Source organism: Anarrhichthys ocellatus, unplaced genomic scaffold (assembly GCF_004355925.1).
Source record: "Anarrhichthys ocellatus isolate YVR2014 unplaced genomic scaffold, GSC_Weel_1.0 scaffold11, whole genome shotgun sequence".
Lineage (NCBI taxonomy): Eukaryota > Metazoa > Chordata > Actinopteri > Perciformes > Anarhichadidae > Anarrhichthys > Anarrhichthys ocellatus.
The window spans coordinates 6,484,514-6,507,048 of record NW_022280041.1 but is presented as its reverse complement, the minus strand read 5'-3'; the positions used below and the strand labels follow the sequence as shown (position 1 = coordinate 6,507,048).

Sequence of the window (22,535 nt, the reverse complement as noted above, 5' to 3'; positions counted from 1 at the left end):
AACAGGTGACTACATTTGAAAGTTTACCGCGAGAGACCCTGCGAGACGAATTTCAACAGCCCGTGAATGCAAAAACAAGGCCAGCGAAATGTAGGGCGATGCTCCCGTACACCCTCCTCGCTTCATCAGGCGACTCAGACAAGACTACACGACGCAAGCATATGTGCTCTGCTACGGGGCAAAGCTTAAGGGAACACGCTGCGCAATGTACACCACCTGTGTGCTTCCTGGCTATGCTCGTGTGGCTACAGTTGCTACGACCGGCTCAGCAGAGGTCATTTGCATACTTTATGACTGTAGGTAAAAGAGGACAGACACATGATAGGTAGGTCTGTCTGTGTGGGTGGGTGTGTGTGTGTCAGAGAGAGAGGAAAAGAGATGGTAAAACCGTGTCTTTTTGCTTGACTCATAAGGGCCTGCAGTTACAACCGGTCAAATCCATCTTCAGGCCCTAAGATGTGCTGATGGGTGAAAACTAAACAGCTCGGAGGTAGGTTGATTTTGACAGTTTGTTTTCTCCAACGGGACACTTGTTTTGTGGCCAAGCCTCCTGTGTTGCTGTTGTTCTTGTAAGCTTGCTCTCTGCTCCCGAGGCTAGCTCGGGCTCAGGCCTGGGCGTCTATACACTTGTCTGTGTTTTTTCCTCCATTTGCCTCTTCTGAAGTATAGATCAAATAGAGTACCCTGAGAACTGCTTATCTTATTTGAAAGCATTTAATGGTCTCCAGGCTGGCTGCTTTTAGAATGGAAATCAAGCAGTGCAATAGTTACCTTTTGTGTTACACAATAACAGGAGAAAATCGAGTTGTTAGTTTGGTTATAGATGACTACATATGAAGATTTTCAAACATGCTCATATTCTAATGGCTTGTTTGCTCAATCATGAAGGGAAAGACGTGACATGATTATCTGCTAATGATTAACAGTGAGCCCAGACTGATGTAAGAACTAGCGATGGGGTAGTGCCACATGTGGCCTACCTTTTTACTGTACCTGCAAAATATTTTCTCCTTGAATGACATGTCTTAATAATTCATTAAGTGCTAACGTTCATCCTATAATTTTTTTTTATTCAGAATTTTCATTTGTTTCTAATGAATGAGTAATTAGCTGCTAAACAAGATTGACAGGTTGCCCCAGGAAAGCACAGTTACCAGAACTTGGAGCGATTACTTCTCTGAAACTAATTGCGTGTGATAACAGACGTAGCGTCGGTGATATCGTTTTGACGGACTCCAATATCACAGCTTCAAATCTATATAATTGAAGGTGAGTGTTTGGTACGAAAAGATTGAATTAGTGACAAAAGTAGGGACACGCTAAATATATCTGCCAAGCAGATCGGCCAGTTGTGGGTTGTATTCATTCAGTCATATGCAGCAGTGGTCATTGCAGTCATGCCTGACGGAGACCTACACTCTACTGAGTGCACTTTTCTAATTATTTATATCATTTATGTTGGTACTTCCACACATTATACTGAGTTTAATATCAGAAGTGAGCTGCAACAGGTTTGATACATTTGTATGGCTGCAGAAAGCATTTTTAAAAATGAATTCTTATCGATGAACAATGTTGTAGAAGTTGTTTTTCTCTATTTTATTTTCATCCACAACTACAGGTATCAGTTTTAAGGATCTTTTACACCACATTATCCACATAATTTGTCTCTTTCTAGAACACTTAGTCAGTTCAGATTGTTGTTGTACAATGAACTAAAGCAGCACGATCGGGGTTCATGCTGGTGATTAAGTTGTACGGCAATTAAATAACCAGCATGATCATGCTGGTGTTAAGCAAAAAAAGTCAGCTAAAACCAAGTGCTCTCTTGTCAAACAATAACCTGAATACAACATTCAAAGGGAAAAGCGTTGAGGTTCAGCATAATGTATTACCTGTAATTAAACGAATAACATAACTATCTCCTTGACCCGACTTCCTCACAGTAAACCGGACGACATCGTATGATAGAGTAGAGTTAGAAAGAAACTTGAATGAAGGAGCACAGGGACCATTATACTATTCAGAGGGCGATAGCTGGCCCCTCTGTAACAGATGTCAAAGGCATTCACTGCCGTCCTCTACTCTCATGCCGTATGACGAATATCTGTGTACTCTTTCGATCATCCTAGGGGCTGAAATAATGCGCTTTGCTGTCCCTGGTCCACAAACACCAGGCATGCATCAGCACTTATCTTTGCTCAAAACTTTGCTTTCCTCTTTTGTATCACTGCATTCTCTTCCCCTTCTGCCTTTTCTTGGAGCTTTCTTTGGAACTAATGATACCGCGAAAAGCTGATGCCAGCACCTGATGGCCACACTCTTGTGGGGAAAAAAAAGTCCAAAAAGTGGCAAAAAGGACTTATTACTTCAATTATTCTCTTTGTTGTAGATTAAAATGATGATCTGGAAAACGCTCTTCACAGTGTATGGTTATTCGTTCTCTGGAGAACTGTGTTCATTGTGTTTTATAACACTGCGGCTGCAATGCAAATCACAATCGTATCTTCTCGTTACTTGTTATCTGTTCTTTAGATGTGGAATTGAAAAAGAGTCCTTGAGCTGGGCTTTTCCACAACACTCAAACCCTCCCCCCCCCACACACACACACTCTCACACACGCATACACACACCATCTTTTACAGACGCATCTCTTTTCTCAGATACCAACACAAGTTGCCCGCACACACTTTTTGACGTATGGGTTGAGTGTATTCTTAGACATGTTGTTTTACCCTTCATGCTTGATGTGATTTCAGAGTGGAGGTGGTACCAAGCTGTCCTTCTCCTGCGCATTACATGTTTCAAAAGACGAGGCTTGAAAGCCGTGCAAGCCATTGCAGCAGATACTCAATTATACAAGCATTTGACGGAGCCGAGTGTTCATGCGCACACATACTAGGCCTCTTCGTAAAGACCCAGGCCAGTTTACCCGTGTACAATTCCATAATCACCATTCTCTTCCAAAGATATATGAAGTAAGGCATGCATTGAAGGTGAAAGCAAATAGTGAATAGTACTCTACAAGAACAACTACTGTGGAGGAGGTGGTGTGGTAATAGTACATTAAAGCGACAGCAATCTCTAGTACAAATTGGCATTGCCAATATAGAAATAGTTTTCAGGAAAATCTATGTTCGCCTGTTAGATCTCACCAATATTGTGTAATAGGTTATTGAACTGCCATGAGAACTGCCCATTAGAGCACTTATTTGGCCATTTGGAAAGTGAGGAAGCCTCAACTTTGCCATGACGGTAAATAAAACATCCATGAAGTAGCAGTAAATAATGTAAACACACAGAGGGAAGATGGAAGCTGTACAGAAAGAGGAAATGGAGCGTTAAAAGGTGGCACTTTGTCAGGACTACCCTTGGGCTAAAAAGCCCATCCCCACCCGACTCACCTTGCACACATACTTAATTATTAGAAGTCTCCACAGAGCGAACGTTGAAGTGCTTTTGCAACATGTTTCAAACACAGCCAGGTAACATACTTTAAGAGAGACCTGGCTAAGGTAGCAGACATACTAAATCACAAAACAATACAATACATACTAAATGATGTACAAAAACATATAAAAACACAGTGGCCTCCCGAGAAAAAAACTACCACATGGATCTTTGTATGGATTATTCTATGCCCAAGCTGCATAGTAGGAGAATGCAGTTTCATATATTACATCACATGATATGAACAATCCTAACCATGGGTGAAACCTTCATTCACAGAAAAGATACTTTACTGGAACACTTTTAAAATGCCGACTGTAAATTGTTCAAACTCTCACTTGTATAATTAGACTTAAAGACGACTAACATTCCCGTGATAACGAATGGGACCTCGTGGCAGGCCAATGAAGGGACTGTAGTCAAAGGAGACACTGTCAGTTGTGGATTTGCTTTTATAAAGGTCATACTTGATGTAACTGTGTAGAAATCCTACAGCAGATCCATTTGTTTATTATCTGTGTAATCAGTGTTCAGTGGGTAGTAAAACCTGCAATAAATATTTTTACAGCAATCTTTGGCAGTTGCCCGTGAAGCTTTGTCTTTTATTTTTGCTCTGGTCACCAAAAAAAACCATTTAATTGACAAAGAATTTGTAGCACAGTGGTGGTTAATAATTCGACAAAGAGCACAGTTTACAATGCCGTATCCCCCTTTAAGAGGAAAAGAAAAGAGTTGTTAGGTTTGACCTAATCATTTCTATATGCAGTACATTAAGTAAAACAACCATCAGCTTTTTTAAAAAAAAGGTTCCGATGCTGTAGATCCAAACTACGCAACCTCCACGTGAGACATTGCCCCGTCCTGAGATGTGCTGAGTGTAGGTGATAATAATTCTGAGAACAGGTGCTGCACCATAAGCCCCATGGCCTGGGGAAGTGAATGATTAGTGGCACTCCCCCAAGATGCATTGCTCCTCTGTATTAAAACCAAACTCTGCCTTTTATTCCCTCCAGGGTTTATTAAGTGGGCCAGTTTCCATAGCGACGCTTTGGCAGGATATTGCCAGGATAAGCCGTAATGGGTCTCCTGACGCAGTTCACTCTGCTCCTGTGGAAGAACTTCACTCTCCGGAAGAGACAAAAGGTACAACTCCCGCTCACCAACCCCCCTTTTGCAAATCAACGTAGATCTGCTAAAATTGGTCAACAATGGAGGGAAAGCGAGGATACGGTCCCAAGATTGTTTTATCAAGGTTAACTAAGTTATTCATGAGAGGGGACGGTAATGGGAGGGATTTACTACCAAAATTGTCTCCTATAGAAGTAAGCCGCCTTTAACTCTCCCACTAGAGAACAAGAACAATCTTACCTTAATGCCGACCAATTCGGAGTGTCACCTTCAATCTTTGGAGGTATATCTCTTGTGCACGTTATGTCACATTGCCTGTGTTTTAGTTCTAACGAAGCCGGTCTATGACCTAATGGAACGGGATTCGGAGTGACGACTGTTTAAATGCTTAGTTTGAAGGGCGAACACTCTTTCTGGCTCTTCTCACAAGCTCACTGCCACAGCTTTTCCTTAGCATTGCTATCCAAAGTGTTAGTGTCACTGCAGTTTAAAATGTTACCAAACAATTACGGGTGATTCCTATTTACTTGTCGGATGAAAACTGAAATAGTCCACCTGACATTTCCACTGCTGTCACTTTACATGCAACTTTTTTCCAGTGCAATTTCAGTATCTGTGCTAAATTTGACCTGCTTTCATCTTTCACACTTAAGGCCGTCGCACACCAGAGACGTTTTTTGTTTTGTGCGATTAATACGCTTGCTTGTCAATATATCGTTTTGAACTGGTGTTTTTGTCATGACTACTTTTACACAGAGCATGAATATTACGCCACGTAACAGCTGCAGAGGAGGCGTAAGTCTCTGAGTCATTGTCCCTTTGCCCTGGCTAGTTCCCCGAACCCGAGTCATTACTTCCTTATTCATGTAACAAACAATAACCTACACATGATCACCCAGTGATGGTGGATTTTATTGCCTCTTATGTCCCCAACAATGGCCAAGAGGTCACATGCTGGGGGAAGATAACAGTTGCACAATGTGTCGCCACCGCATTTCAAGGAATCTAGTTCGTCTTACGTGTCATTCTGAGGCAGATATAGCTGTTACAAAGAGCTGCAGTGTGCTCTTTGATTTGCATTGTTGCAGTGATGATAGGAGTTACATCCACCCACTTGATTTGTTAGGGGTTCGAGCACAGCAGCGCAGCCTGTTGCCAGAGTAGAACAAAAGAACAAAAAAAAATCAGCTTTCATCAAAGTTCATACTTTCTTGGAATAACTCAAGGCAAAGGCATTTGCAATTTTCAAACTTTGAATCGGTGAAACATACCCCTTGTTAATTTTGTCAACCGGCAGAAAGAAACAGGTTGGTTTCCTGTTTATATGGAGGGAGAAACAAGCACTGACTTTCCCGCTAGACTATTCAAGGGGACAGTGGTGGTTTTGTGCTTGGAATGTAGGATATTTGGCCAATGTTAACATGAAATATTGGCATTAGACAAAACCAGTGGGAGTTAGCAAGGACAATGGTGCTTCTGGAGGGCTTGTGGAGGTTAATGACCAATTATATGAATGCCTCACCAAGCATTTTAAGATTTTATAACAGGCATGAAACTGATTTTATGGTCCAGTATTTCACATAATTTCATAGGAGGAGATTATCTATTCACAAAGACACTGGTGCCCAATGGCAAATGCCTGGGGAGCCAGACATTGGGAAAGTCCCCATGATCTCTGTGTTCCCTCTCCGTGCTTTTTCTTTGAAAGACATTATGATACTTCACCCTCTCAGCAGAACTACATCCTCTGACACCCGGACGGCAGGGAATTTAAAGGGCAGAATTTAAAGAATCTTTCGAGTTTCTTTGAAATGTATGCAATTTAATTTTCTGCGTTTTTTTCTGTTCAGTAATTCATCGGCAAAATTGCGCTGTGACATTACGTGCAATATGTGTTTTTGTATTTGCTCACCTCTGCCGGCCCTCCAGTTTAATTATGAAGACAACAACTTCAGCGTAGATGTCTTCTCTTATTATTTGTGCCGATGTGCGTCATCAGATAAAATGTCTGAACATGTTACCATAGCAGGAACACGGTGGTTGGCTAACTGCAGTTGATTCCACGAGGCAAGTCACTCCAGCAGAGATGCTGAAAGGGTTGAGCGTGCAGGCCGACCAGGTCAGCTCAGGTTAGCGGGAGGGGGCTCGGTGGGTGAGTACAGGGTTGGAGGGAGGGGGGATGTTGAGCAATGGTGTGTCTGGGGATGCGTAAAAGCCTAGATGGCAGGGGGTGTTGGGTTGAAGACTCAAGGAAGGATGAGCTGCAGCATTGTAATAACTCACTGGAAGTCATCTGCTGTTTGATGTTACGTCTTGCAGGATTATGAAGTCACTCTAGCCTTCAGAGGTCTGCGTTACCTTGACTTATGTATAAAAGAACTGAACTACGTTGGCGTTTCCACAGTAACAACAGTGGTAGAAATAAGCATGCAGGCGTGGTAAATGTGGAGGTCTGTGTGTATACCTCATAACTGTAAGGTCCTGGTACTTTGCCTCTGGAACACCCCCCCCCAAGGCCAACTGAGTAGAAAAAAAATGAGAAACAACCCAGTGAAGAGGTAAAGCCTTGAGGTCATCAATTTGTGCTTTGTTGGTTTCTCTCTTCACCCATCCCCCAGAGGTTGAAATAAAATGCCTGGCATGTCACATGGGGGCTACCTGCCGCTGACAGGTATTGAAGTGGTTGTTTTAAAGCAAGCAAGCGGTTGGAATTCTTCATCCAGAAGAGGATTAAATGTGTGGAGGTGATGATAGGGAGTGTGTGATAGCTTCAGCTTGTGGAGCCGTACGCTGAGGTTTCTCTCTCAATCCAGTAAGTGCTTAGAGCAAAAGCAAGACTGACAGCGTAACATATGGACTATGGCTTGTGGACTATGGATACACACAGCCTCATGAGGTCATTTTAGTCAATCATCAATGGTGTCACAATGGCAGAGACTCAATGAAATGTCCACTCACCTTTGCTTTTAGATTTGCTTTGACGTTTTGATTGATGTCTCATTTCACTTATGAAAATATAATGCAAATGCTGTGAGCCATAACAGGGTCCAGAGATGTAGTTCATAAAACATTATGAAAATGAGTCTACTTTCTCTTTTGTGCAGGTGCGGCTGGTCGTTGAAGTGGTATGGCCTCTGTTTCTCTTCATCATACTGGTGTGGGTGCGGTCCACCAATGATCCAATTTATAAAGGCCAATGTAAGAACAAGAAGAGTTGTAATGTTTAACTCTATTTCACAAGTCATATAAAGCTGCGGAACCACTCCTCAGTTCTTAACGTGTATTTCCATAATAACTCAGATCGCAAGGCTAAGGTATATATCAAAATGCAAATATGATCTCGACAGAACATACAACTTACTAACCTTGTGATATCACTGCATCTATTTATCAAAACAACAATGTGTTAACAGTGCAGCTGGCTAAGTATTCATCTATATTCCTGTAGGCCACTACCCAAATAAAGCCATGCCGTCGGCTGGCGTGCTTCCCTGGCTTCAAGGTATGATGTGTAACATCGACAATCCCTGTTTGAAGTACCCAACGCCGGGGGAGATGCCAGGCCAAGTCAACAACTTCAACAACTCCATGTACGTACCGCAGTGTGCCCTTTTCTGTCTTGTCTTCTCAGATTCGCGTACATTAGGATGAAACTGAATGTTTTGGTAGTGATTTCAGGTTACGTCTAAGATGTGACATTTACAGACAGTTTGTGATCTTTTTTTTTGTCTTTCTGGTAAACTAGAGTTGCCAGGATGTTGATAGAGCTGCAAACCCTCCTAGTGAACAGATCTATTCTCAGCAAGGCACAGTTGCTGGCAGATGACCTCGACCAGTGGGATTCAGCCCTGTCACAGGCTAACCCTGGTGATGGTAAGAGAATTTCTTGATCCACTGACCTTAACACAATGGCACTAGTCATGAACAGACCAGGTGAAAAGCAACAGGATCATCACAGAGATTGGTGTTTCTTGATATACTAGTTGTATTGCTGCTGATGGTTCCAAAAGTCAAAAGTATAGAAATAACGCCTCAGCAACAATCACTCTGCTATGTCTTTGTTAAGTACTCTCCATCAAGGAAAGTATCCCCTTCATGTGGATGACAAGTTGGAGGATTTGTTATTCCCCTTTATCCCTCAAAAACAATAGCGCATGATTATTTATGATGCAATTTGCTGTGCAGACTGACAGATCGTTTGTCTTGATAAGTTGCTGCTTTGCATTAGGCTCATTTACCCTGATGATATTCAGATTTTCATACGCCACCTAATTTGCAAAGAGACAAGGGGGTGGGGTGTGTGGGGGGGTGGGGGGGGGGGGAGTGAGGGTTCTGCTGTTCAACAAATGGCTTGAGGGCCATTTGCATTTTGGGGTCGCTGGCTTGTAATATACAAGATTAAATCCATCAAAGATCTAAGCCTGGGCATAATTAATGGGATTCACTGTCGGGAGGCAAGAGCACAAAAGGTCATGAACAAGAATGGGGAATGGAGTACGATCAAAAGACTCGGATGGCATAAGTGATTGTGTTGTCCTTTTTTTGTGTTTTTACCATGGGTTGATTAAAAGACTCAGGTGGTCATTTCAATCAGAAAGGCAACAGTGTTCAGGAAGAGCCCAGAGCATGTTTTTCTTCCCCATAATCTAACCCTGTCCATCCCCCCTGATGCTCCCGCAACCACGAGGGGCATACTAACATCTGTTTAGTTGGTTGCATCAAACAGCATAATTAACTCAAGACAAAACTGAATGATTGTTATTTTTACAAAACATTTATCTTAATTGAACCTTGCACAACCCAGTAAAAGTCACTTCCTCCCTTCACCTTGACAATTGAATGAGCTGTGCATGCATTACACGTGCAGAAGGGCTAATTTAATTGAATTACGTAACCCCTTCATTGTCTCAACAGCACAATGCAGGAGTCCCAGAGAGAAGGAAACGCGTGTTGAATAGAGGCAGTTTGTGCATGGGTGTGTGAAGTTACTTTAGTGGGATCCCTGCTATGTTAAGACATTTTGAGGGGGGGTAACAAGTACCAGTCAATTGTTTTTTAAGCTATCTTATTTAAAACCTGACTATCTGTCGGCAGCTATTTAGAAGAAAATGTCTGGTAGACAATCTGGTGCATGATAAGCAACAAATTGTCCCCTCACTCATTCAACTCAAGTGCTACTCGCACCAGTGAAGAATTTAGTTGCAACAGTCATCTAGAAAGTAAAGGTTTTCTTTTTGTTTTAGGTCTTATTTGGCCAGTGTTCATGTCATTTAGGAGAATATATACTCAGCAACTGCAATGCAGTGATATTGAAGACATGGACTTTTGCTTTAACCTTTTCCTTTCAACAACAGAATAAATCCTCCAGTGCATTTGCTAGAGCAGCCCTTCCATTGCACTGGAAGGGCTGCTGTCCTATTAGTTACACAGCAGCCACTCCTCCATGGTTGGAATAGGTGTCCATTAGGGCAAATGACACAAGCCTCACGCATGTTTCTACATGGACCCATATTTGTGAACAGTGGTGTGGAAATAAAATGCAGGAGGGTAGCCAAGCAAGGGAGAGCAGAGACAGAAAGACTGCAGGGTTGGCTGCAGAATATCTGCAGTGCAGATGGCGAGTAAGGAGGATTTACGGCTTAAACTATGAAAATAGGATTCGACTGAAAAGGAAGCACATATATTTCCCTTTAAGTTTTCCATCGCTTGTCCGCATCACACATGTAAACATCAACTGCACTGCTGTACACTATGTTTCCTATTGTTTTGTATCAAATGCTGTTCTGCAAAAGTACTGATTTTCCATCTTTATGTTGAAGCTCAACCAGTGATCCTACGGAGTATTCTCAGAGACAATGAAACTTTCTCTACTCATCTGAAAGAGAATCTGTCGCTGCCACCAACGGTGGTCCAAAGCCTCATGAATGCTGAGATTAAACTCAATCCAGTGAGTATCATTTTGCTACGCTGCTCGCATGATGAAACGGCAAACTGTCTCCAATAGGAATCCCAGCTGCTTTGAAACAAGATTTTCCACCTCCTCCTGTAAATATAGCAATTTAAGTGTTAACCAACATATTCAGAAGACCACATGTGCCAAGAGTGTTGTGCTTGAGCATTTTAAATGTAAAATATCATAGCCAAGAACTGCCTCGGGAATCAAAGCAAACTCTAGCATTTGCTTGATAAAACGCGTTGTTTGAAGCTGGCTACAGTAGGTCATTTGGAATGAAATGAACTCGCAATAACAATGTCTTGTCTCTAAATGCTCCCCAATTGATACCACCATATGTATCAAGTAATATCAATTGAGCTGCAAGAAGGTAATTTTGCTTCACTGTCAGTGACAAGGATGCTTAAACATAGTGCAAAGTGATTAAAAGAGCCCTACTGTGTACAGTATGAGGCGTTCTGATGGTTGCATTGGGCTCTGTTGCAAAATGTACCATGTGCCCAGAAAGTAAAAATTGCTAGTGCAGTTCATAAGCCATTCTCTTGTCTTCTGTCCGTGTATCCTGTCTTTCTTGGAGCCATTGTATACTGTCTAGTATGATACAAAATATCTGTGTGTACGTGCATCTGCGTGTGTGTGAAGTGGTGATATTTGTGTCCGTCACATTTTTACTGTTGTTTCAAGTGACCTTGTGGGTGTTTGTGCACGATATCGGTCTTAACTCGAGGATGAGCAAAGAAAAATAAGGCTTGATTATAGTCAAAACACTCATTTATATCTGATTTTGAAGTGTGATTTAGCATACGGTCTGCCTGCACACGGTTCGAAAAACATTGATCTAGTGTTGTGTCACACGTGTATACATACAATAAATACAATATGCTCAGATGTAAAGTTCTCTTGTTAGCCAACTTCTACCAAAGTTCGTGTTTATTTTTCAGATGATGGGCACCCCGAGGCCAGGCAACCTGAAGAGCATCCTGTGCGAGGGGACAGATCTGGACGAGTATATCCAATTTAGCAGCCGAGCTGAAAAGGAGGCTTTTCAAAATGTCAGCTGCTCCCGCGATCCACAGCAACTGATTAATGCCCAGCAAGTACTCCTGCAAAACCTGGATGCCGGGAAAGTGCTTTCTGAGGTGAGCTGTCTTTCATACCGAGAAGAAACCTCACAACTTCTCTGATTTGATGTTGATCAGACTTGCGAGTTTTGCGTAGTAACTCGGACATAATCAGTCTCATTTTGACAAAAGTTTACGAGGGAATGCATTTGGGAGTTTACAGCAACTGGCCTGACGGGGGACACTGTAGTAATACAGGTCATAATGTCTTCATATGAAAGCCATAATTCCTGCTCGGCAAGGTCACCCACATCTGGCACGCTTACAAATTGCACTGTCTGGGCTTAATGAAGGTAATATTAAATGTGTCAATTTGAAGCTATTGTGTGTCTCAGCCACCACGGTTGCAGTTGAGGAATTACTTGGGAGAATGCATGTGAACCCTACGTCAGGCATTTCTAAGTCAAACTGAAGATACTTAAGCTATTGCGTGTGGTTTTTCCATTTTTCAAAAGTGTTTTTCAACCTTTTTTGTGGAAACTGCATCTTCGATTCAGGTCTCTCGGAAGGCATTTCCCAAGACTTACTTTTAAGAGCCGGTGTTGCTAGGAGATGCACTGTCTGCTCCCACTGTGCACTACTGACTGGAGCACGTCATAGCCCCCGCATAGCCTTCGAACTTTGGGCCCCATGCTGGAAGCAATATATAAATACATTTCCACTCCTGTTTGCACACAGAATTTGTTCTTATTTCGTTAGTACCCATTGATTTGTGGGATTCATCATTGAATTCATTAATCCCTTGGATGGTATTGTGTGTGTTTAATGTCTATTGATTGACATTAGTTTTTTCAACAAGCCTTTTACAACATGCATTTGACCCATTGTACAGTTACAATTCTGTTCCACTGGTAGAATTGGAACCTAGCAGGCTAGATTCTAATTAGCTTCCACGAAGAAAGTGGAAGTCTTGACTTTCTAACATTTTCTTTTTGGTCATGTTGTCTCAATACCTGCAGAGTCATTGGCAGCTCCCGCCTGAACAATTGAGTGCTGCGGTCATCACACATTGTGTTCAGTTATATTGTGAACCTTAAGCCTTAGCAAAAATGAAATGCCAGAGAAATGTTTTTGTATGCCAAAATTCCCTGCTGAGCCTTCTTGTGGCATTTGGGGTTGTGATAGGTACTCGCCCTAAATGGAGAGATAAATAAGAAAAAGTAAACGTCGCTGCACAAAGTAATTTTCAGCATGGGTATTCTATCAACTATGTACAGTAAGATGAAACTCCAAACCTTAATGCTGTTTCAAAGTATTTGGAGTTCATTGTCTATTCTAACGATTAATCTCCCGCATGGCTGGCGGTAAATCGATTTCAAAGGCAATGATTTTCTGTGACAGCCAATTGAGTCACCAATTTAAAAGTTAAATGTTATGCTTGTCTTGCTCTGTGACTTAGAGAGATGAAGAAATTAAAAGGTAAAACATGCTAATGCTTCCACTTTGAGGCAAAACCTACAGGCAGCCCGTTATTACTGCACCATTATTTTAATGTGTTTTTGTTTCTTTTATTTTGAGTGTGAAATCAGTTTCTGTCCCATAGGGTCTAAGCATTTACAATGGTCATTGTCATATGCACCCAAGTGTCTTCCAGTAATTTTGCTAGAATGCAATCAGGTGGGAATTACCTATTAGAACCAATGTTTTGTTGAATTCTTTTGAATCTCGTGAGTTCCCTTTGGGGCGATGAAAGCCTGCACTTTTCTTTGAGCTTATCTTTTATAGAAAATATGTGGGACAGCAAATCCAATAAATAAGCGATAAGGAAGGAAATTCGTAGGAGAGAGCATTTGAACAATTTAAGCCCACAGGCATTTTCAGATGCAGGGAAAAAGAAAGCCCAGACAAGATATGGCGGACAGGCTCTTCAGCGCCGCAAGCAAATGGATGGAAAAGAACATCAAGCCTTCACACTTAAAGCTTGACGTTGCTGAGTGATTGTGATAGCAACAACAACAATATAAAGAATAGGACAAGGGAAGAAGTCGGGGTCTATCACTGAGGTAGTGAGTGGCAGAGGGTGATTTAGATAGTGGTTCTACAACTCTGTTTGGTTTTCTGGAAATCATTTCGGAACACAATGCATAGGGCAGACTGTGAACAAAAAGACATTTGAATGTATGTGGCTCTCAGGTCATTCAAATGTCAAAGTGTGTTTGTTTTTTTTGTCCGTCTTTGATGCATAATCTCCTTTGCAGTTCATTAACTCAACAAATCATAACTTTTTGTACCATTCAAAATATGTAATGGTTGTATAATTCTTGTTGAATTACTTTTCTAACCACCTGGTTATCAAAAGAAACCATTGATGTCTTCAACTGTTACAAAGTGCATTAGAAGTTGAGTTTAACAAGTGCCATTTTATCTACCTCCTAATGAAACATTGCTCAAAACTCTTCTGTCGATCTGTGATTTTCTGCTGTTTAGCTGAAAATTGTCTGAGACTCAGTCCTGCACTTTCTGACTTGATCCTTAATGTCTGCTCTTCACAGACACCAAAAGTGATCCTTAATGAATGTCCTCGAGACTCAATCAATAGCCAGGCTGTTGTCCAAGATGTGCTTGAATGGGCTTCTATTTGTGAAAAATTCAAAAGCAGTGTTAGCCTTCTTTCTACCTATGTCTTGGAAACGTTTATAAGCTTCGTCATTTTTATTTGCTGAAAGACAATGCAGGCCCTCCTATTGCAGCCTTTACTTGGCACTTGATGCATGAAAATGACAATGGTTAAAAGGGCATGCCATTTAGTTCTAGTAATTGGACTCATGCTGTGTACCTTCAGAATGTCACTGTAACACACAGTAACACTTGTCATTTTAATGTAGTTTTTATTAACCAGTGCCAGAGATGATGATGATGTTGGGATACAATTTTCCAGTCGAATTAGTGCACGTATTGCCAACGTATAGTATCTTCAGTGGAAAGGCTGAAATGGAGAGCTGGTATTTTTAGCTAAGGTATGGAGTAATATTTTTAAAAATGGCGAGCATTAATTCATACATTGGATTATAACATTATCAGGTTTTTTTGCCATTCATTTGATAGCTACAGTATTGTTCTGAAACCCAACTGTCCATGCCCTACTTTAGGTACCTTCAGCTCTGGATCTGAATGTAACAGACACAGTCACACTGATTGGGAAAACCATTCGAGATGCATTACCAGTGATTGAGGAGGTTAGTGTTGCTGCTGTGTCACGTACACCTGACCTGGAATACATATTTTTACTCTTATGATGACATATCTTTCTGTATTTTAAAGAATTCACCAGTATTGCATTCTTGTATTCAGATGGCCAGATTGCAGAACTCCATGATCTTTAAGGCTGCTGGTTCTTTGGATTTCCAAAAGGACATGATTGGCAGTATCAATATGCTACTTTGTGGAAAGCAGCCTGCCATCAGTTTACGCTCACCTAGACGGATGGATAACAAGGCGAATGTCTCCATTCCGAGCAACAGTTCCGGTAAGTGCTGCAGCAAACTCCTTTACAAAGCAAAGTTGTCACACTGTCTTAATCTTCTATCTACATTTTAGCTTTATGGTACTGTATATAGTTATTGTAGCCAGCTAATGGACAACATTTTTTATTTTTTATTAAAGCCAGTGATGCACAGTATTAACAGACTTTTGGTAATGTGGAAACCAGAGGCGTAAGGCATAACTGTGTTGGGTGGACTGGGAGTTATGCTTGATCGGTAGGTCAAATCAAAGTTATTAGGCAGTTTGGGGGGGGGGTCAGACGTGTTTCTTATGGACAACGACTAAAAATAATTTTATTGGATCAAGTACTCTGCACTGACAGATTCAGTGCAAACCCAAGTTTTCACTGTCAAAACAATGGTTCCCTTTTCCATAAATAAGAGGTGCATGGTACACAGTGCCGTCAACTACATTGTGCACAGGGACGCACCTGTGGCACAGTTGGCACCTGTGCCAGATCTGGAAACTGTGTTTGATTAGGAATACATTATTGCCGGCTGTGTCGGGGGGCTGGCACCAATCGTAGCTGATGAAATCAGCTCCCCTCTCCTTCCATTTAAAAGCTGTGCACTCACTCCCCACATTGACATAATGATGTTTTCTTAATGGAGAGAAAAGTTCAGAGCAACGAATCCTAAGTGGAAATTGATGTTGTTGTCTGTTGTTGAATCCCAAGGTGCGAGTATATAACATCCTAAATAAGAACATATGGCAACCCAAACTTCCCACAGAGGACAGATGGTGTCACTAAAACACTTTTTTGAGTTCTAAACTGGTATTTTGTGCTATTGAGCAAGGGTGGTTTACACAACCATGGCAGCCATATTGTTACCACATGTATAGACGTATGTTGTTTTTCCTTGTTGTATTGTTTTTAATGATAATTGTAGATTTATCTTCTGTCACCGACTGGTATGTACACAATAGCTAAATGATTCTTTTTACTCTTATTTAACCTTGCCGTCCTTGTTTTTAGCTGTATTTGTTTTTCTGTGTATGTACAATGAGAGCAAAATTCCTGGTGTGTGTTCTCATACCTGTTCAGTAAAGCTGATTCTAATACTGATTTTGACGATGGAGTTCAGTATTGCTTTTAAAATGTCCGGTGCATCCCAATGATGTTGTTGTCTTCCATACACCTGATAATAACAGTGCATAAACATGGTATCCTCCACAGCTTTAGCCAGCCACAGTTGTGTGCCTTGCAGCAGCCTGGTGCTACTTATGAGAGGTGTGTATCAGGTAGCCACATTTGAAGAACCTGTGGTATATTCACACTGCTTTGAAAATCCAGGCCGCGCCGCCCACCTTCAGTATGGTTTTGAATGAGCGTTCTTATGGCTTCAAGGTTTCAATTAATGAAAGAGGGAAGATATATTCTACAAGCATTTGTGGATGGCAGATAAGGTCAAGTACTGATGTGAATCACGCTTTGATCTAACCCAGAACACACTTTGCTGGCATTACTGCATCAAAGATGCTTTCTGATGCACACATTTGTACAGTGGTTTGCTTCACAAATGACTAAGGGGGATCTTTTTGAAGTGTTGTTCTTCACCCAGCTGTTGTCTGGTGACAAGTTATTTGAGTTATTGTTGATAAGTTGAGTTATTGTTGGTACATTATTAGTCTGTTTTTTAAAATTTCATCTTTGGGCCTTGAAGAGCCCGTAGGATTATCACACACCTGGAAATTTAAAACAAGTCCTGACCATGTGTCTGATCTTGATTTATGGGTGGACCTTTTAAGACTAACACACTTTTTTTTATCATTTGCACCTGTTTAAGTGCACCTGTTTCTATTTTTCATCATTAAACGGGTGGTAACTTTTTCCACAAGGGGATACACATTTCTGTTTGCTTTAAGTGCATTAATAATTCCCCAAGTAAATCCCAAATTAATAATCGAATGTAAAGATGATGGTTTCTTCAGTAACGCATTACAGTTGAGTAGAAACATTTTCCATATATTTAAAAATATGGAATGATTGTTAACGCTGTCAAAGATATGATCAAACTCTTTCCAAAAAGGTTATATGAATAATTTCCTACTGGTGCTGTGCAATGACAAGTAAATAAGAGTAGCACAACCATTGTACGTGTTGGTGGAGACGTGTTGGTTTGTTCCATAAAATCCTTGAGAATTAGATCTTCGGTGCAACTTCTTGCAGGCTCACGCTCATTAGAGACCAAGCATTCCTGTTTCATTAAATGCCTGTTCTTTGGAGACAACTGCACAAAATTAGATTTTAATAAGAAGCCCTTATTTCCTGGGAATAAAGTTACAGCACAAAGTGGAATTGCATGCTTGTGCCAGTGCAAATTAGCAATTGTATCATCCATACCAAAATAAGCACTAACATCTCTGTTAGCATGCTAATGGCTGTTTGGGATTTGCCGTGGCATTTGATTCCCGTCGTCTATGTACAGTTAAATGCATCTAAAATATGCAGCGCGTCGGCATAATGGCCAATTACAACTCCTTTATACATGTAAAAGTACACTCAAAGGAACAGCGGAGTAGCAGCAATAAAGGCCAACACAGAGGTTGTGTTAATGGCTCAGCAGTGTTCCCTTCCCAATTAATCGTTGACGGCAAAGGAAAACGTCTGAGTCATTATACAGAATTGTTGGGGCGGTATCTGTTCTACAGTAATTTTAAGTTATTACCATTTTTTTTTTTTTTGTATTTGCCCAACAGATGAACACGGATAAGAAGTGGTTACATGGCTCTGCAATGGTAAACACTTCTATGTATGCATTTGCTGGAGAAATTAGCAAAAACGATGATTCGCAAATGTAGACTCTGACACGCACGGCTCATTCTAGAGGTTGTTTTCCTCGCTGTTGTTAAATTTGGACAATATTTGGTACCATACGGAGTATTCGAGTAGATTAGCTAAACGGTTAATGCACTACAGCATCCCTGTGAAACTGGTGATTTGACTTGATCTCAAACCTTTTTTCAGAGTTCTTGATTTGAATGTGTTTTGTACCCACACCAAGCATCAACCTTTCAAATGAACACGTCCTCTGTTGATCTATCAAAATGGTCTTTCATTTAGCATTGTCCCATTTTCACTGGTGTGATGTTCCCCGACACTGTTCATAACATCCCCTAATTATCTCGGGACTCATGCTTGTCATCCTCTGAGTATTTGCCATAGGCGTCACTTTGCATGATCAGTAATTGGTACCCTTTATTTCTCATTTTAAGCACATCCCTTTTAATATATACTGGAGCCGGGAAAGGCAGCATTCTTGAATTGCGTGGCGTGAGAGAGGCTCGTCTCATACTACTGAATGTCAAAGCGGCTCCTCTCTGTCTCTTGTGAGAGAGTGACTTCAATGACATTTATTCAAGCTTATTTGACTTTCTGTTGGAATGCTGCAAGATGGTACTTGATTTGTACTGCTTGTAAGAAATAAGTGCTCCTCGATTGACGTAGTAGACGGTGTAGTTCACTTTAGACTGACGTGTCACATTCGGTGTATATGTGTGTATGCCTGTCTGAGTGTGTACATGCCTGTGTGCCTCTGATTCTGCATTGCTTGAAACACCTGAAATATAAGCATTGTGAAACCAGAGTAATACCCTTTAGGTGTGTGTGTGTGTGTGTGTGGGCGCGCGCACGTCCCTGTCTGCACATGTGATTGCATGTGGAGACGGTGTGTGTGCCAGCATCGTCGACAATTCTCGCCGTAGTGCTGAACCGAGCCCATCTCTAGGGTGCAACTCAAATTGATTAAATTTGCCAGGTAAGTTGAGGGGCTGACTTGAGGCTCCAAGCAATTATTTGACTGTGGCTAAAACAGGTGTGAAGAACAGATTCTCTTGTTCTATTCCGACTGCTGTTTTTCGGATAAATAAAAAAAAAAAAAAGTAAAGCTCTGTTGTCAAAAAGAACTACACAGCTCACAGCTCTGGAGAATGGCTAACCTCTGTAATCTGATACTCCCTTTAGCACATACAATATCAAAAACTGATATATCTTTCCCAAGATACAAATGTTTGAGTGTTATAGATTTGTCACTGCCATCTATATTCCTGCTCCACTATTGACTAGAATTCTTTATTCCTTGTGTCTTGGCCAGAGCATGTTGTTGAAGGTCCATTTGCATTGTTGTTCATTCTCATAATCAGAACATATTTATGCAATTAGTTATCATACTGTGTACACAGAGAATGTGAGTAAATGATGAATAGATTGGTGCGCTGCAGACCATTGGGATATCTCCTTGTGATTGAAGTGACTCGCAAAAGCGGTGGTTTACCATAGTCAGCTCTGGAGTTGTTGTGTGGAATAGAGTTTACTTTATTTCTTGTCATTGGTACATTGGCTGCAAAAGGTTCCAACAAGTTTGAATCGTATATATGCAGCGTGCTCGACTGCACACACACCAAATGTCTCCATAGGCGCCTGAGCATTGGCGCATACATATAATAAAAAATATTATTTTCCATCCTCAAGTTGTTTTTTCATATGAACTCCAGGCAAAACGATGGCTGGCCCTAGCCGGGCACATTTCCCTCTGTGGCTGTGCGCCGTGACCGGCTCCAGGTCGGCTTAGAAAGACCCCGACCCCAACACAACTCACAGCTTCCTGGTACCGTGAACTTAAAGCTCGCTGTGCCCTCTCTCCCTGCAGGAAGGGACGGGGCTCCCTTCTCCTATAGCAAGACTGTCTACCGCACGGCGGACTGTCGTCAGCGCGTCAGGGGTCCGCTGCAGTGTCGGTAACCCACCCCGACCAGTCTTAAAACACAGACCCCCGTCTCATTAACCATGCTTTGTGGGTGTGGCTTTTTTGCAGGGTCATCGCCTTTCATATCTATTCAACCAATGTGTTTGAGATTAAATATTGAACTCGAGCACAAAATAGTTTACAAGAGCACAAAGTTATTCAGAGATCTAGCCTCTTAATTTTGCTCTCAATGTGCACCAGATTGATGAATTTAACTTTCAAATGCACAGAATTTTCTTCCAGGGGTGTGAGTTACACCCACCAGAGTGTCACAAAATCCTATTGGAAACACTATAATACGTATATAGTGCAATATAAACTGAGCTTTATAGTGAAAGAGCAGCTTTATTGGTCATGATTGAAGACTCTATATTGCAGGAAATTATACTTTTAGGCGATAATTAAATGGAAATGTCCCTGCCACATTCCCCCCTTGCCTGTCACTTATCTTACCCCCAGACTTTTAACTATACTGTAACAAGAGGCGCCTATGGATTTCTCTACTTTTTCTTGTGGCTGTGATTCCCATCCTTCTTGGCTTGATGAAGCATTGTTTAATACGGTACCCTTTGAGTTTCCTTGTAAACATACAACGAGAGTCTACATTCAGCGATTCTGTCACATTGCGTGTATCCTTGAGGTCTTGCAAAGCAGTTTTCTTCGAACACCACTTTAAATCCTGCTTCGTTCACATCTATGTTTGCTAGCTAGTGGTCTCCTTCATCACTGCTTTAGTTGCTGCATCGCTTCAATCAGCAACACAGACGGTCAATCAGTGGAATAGTAAATTTTTCCTTTTCATATTTTTTATCAGGATTTTTAGAGGCCAAAAGACATAAAAGTATCCTGTATTTCACAAGCAACAAAACAATAAGTTCAGAGAAGCTGTGAAAGATTTTGTAATATAAATAGGTACATGTTTCTTTGTTCAGTCTTTCATCTTTTTGTGGCCGCCCAGATTGGCACCCCATAGCGGGTCCAGACATCCAGAGAAGAGACTTGTCTACTCTGCCCGCTCATGTTCATTGTCTCTCAGTTCCTTAATCAGTCCTTTTTTTAGTCTTATTCCATCAGAACGTTATGCCCCTTTGTGTTACTGGTATTGACATGCATAGTAGAACATTATGTCCAATTAATTACAAGTCCACTCTTTTCTGAAATGCCAAAAAATCCTGCAATTTGGACTGACAAGAGACCCGTAATAACAGAGAGCTACTGAGCAGTGTCGCACACATTTTCTCTCAAAGTGTTATGATTGCAAGAAGCAGCATCTGTGCAGTCTGTAGAGGGAACAGCTGGCCCGACTCCGACTAAGGGGTGGCCATTAGCTGCCCGCACACAGACCTCCCAGGAGCACCAGGTAAAGATGGCCAGGAGACAGACAGGCTAACATTTAATTGCACTGAAAATGGCCGCTAAAAATCTCTCTGATGGTCACCCTGGTGAGATGAAAAGAAATGGAGGATTGAGGTTGCGGTCTTGACAGGGGTACATGAAAAGAGACTGGGAAAAGCACTGATGTAACGACCGGTGTCTGAACAAAAGGGACAGTTAGCGACAGATCAGAAAAGCAGACGGACGGTTATATTGACTGGCAGACGACAGACAGAACTGATCAGTTGTCTGATGAACTACAGCACTGCAAGAGTAACATATTTTCAGTAGAAACAAGGGGAAAGGACAATCCAAGCACAAGCTACTCCAGGCAACATTATTTGCAGTGCAGGTCCTCATGTAACCTATTCAGCACTCTCCCAAACTGGCAGTATTCTCATTGGCAGATAAGTTAAATTAGTAATGATCGTACTGCCGCTGAGCATATTGACTTTTTCCCTCTTATCCATAGAAGCTTTTCCTTATGTACTCATATCTTAACTCTTGGCTTGTGTTTTCCTCTGCCTGTGTGTGTGTGTGTGTGTGTGTGTGTGTGTGTGTGTGTGTGTGTGTGTGTGTGTGTGTGTGTGTGTGTAATCATCCCAAAACATTCTGTAAAGGCATCCACTTTGCTCTGCGGTCACTGATGTGTAATTCAGTACCAGTATCTGACACAATATCCATTTCATGAGAGCTTTTCAATTTATAAACTACGGTAGGTCATTTCCAGGAAGATGCTTGCACATCTATAGAAGGAGCATCAAAGGTGTGTTTTAACAGATAGAATTAGATCCCGGTGCCTGCATTTGACCTAAACAAAATGTTGTTGATTGGGTAATTGTTTAGTTTATTTGGGAGGGGTTTGTATGTGTTGAGTGGCAGTGAGTATCAGTGCCGTCACAAAGCACCTTTCCAAACTTGTTAGAGCCCCGGTGTCTCCAAAAACTCCTATCCCTCCCTAATTAAGGAGAGGCTATTAATCTTTATTTATATAGCTCTCTTCTCAAAAAATGAAAAGTACTATGAAGGCAATAATAACACATAGGCATAAAAACAACAAGTTAACCAATAACACACAGAACATATCGAGGGAAAAGATCATTTATACAAGTACAAGAACATATAAGGGTGCAGCAGTAAAACCAGAACAAGCATTTAACAGTCACGAAGGCTTTCTTATGAGTAATACATTGAGAAGAAGAAAGAGTTGCGATGTTGTGTGTCCGAACTCAATGCGTTCAAAATCATTGTTAGTTTTTCAGTCCTCTATCATGAATAGTA

The 22,535-nt window shown here is 41.4% G+C and overlaps 1 protein-coding gene across 2 annotated transcripts in view; it reads left to right on the top strand.

Annotated features, from left to right (window-relative positions):
• Window positions 1-354: 354 nt before the first annotated feature.
• Window positions 355-22,535, top strand: part of LOC116385695 (phospholipid-transporting ATPase ABCA1) — a 124,099-nt gene continuing 101,918 nt past the window's right edge. For both annotated transcript variants that reach the window (XM_031851374.1, XM_031851373.1), the window contains exons 1-9: window positions 355-490; window positions 4,464-4,593; window positions 7,683-7,776; window positions 8,027-8,168; window positions 8,324-8,451; window positions 10,398-10,525; window positions 11,473-11,670; window positions 14,742-14,828; window positions 14,944-15,118. In XM_031851374.1, coding sequence (XP_031707234.1) covers window positions 4,528-4,593; window positions 7,683-7,776; window positions 8,027-8,168; window positions 8,324-8,451; window positions 10,398-10,525; window positions 11,473-11,670; window positions 14,742-14,828; window positions 14,944-15,118 — 1,018 coding nt within the window. In that variant the 5' untranslated portion in view covers window positions 355-490; window positions 4,464-4,527. The remainder of the gene's footprint in view (window positions 491-4,463; window positions 4,594-7,682; window positions 7,777-8,026; window positions 8,169-8,323; window positions 8,452-10,397; window positions 10,526-11,472; window positions 11,671-14,741; window positions 14,829-14,943; window positions 15,119-22,535) is intronic.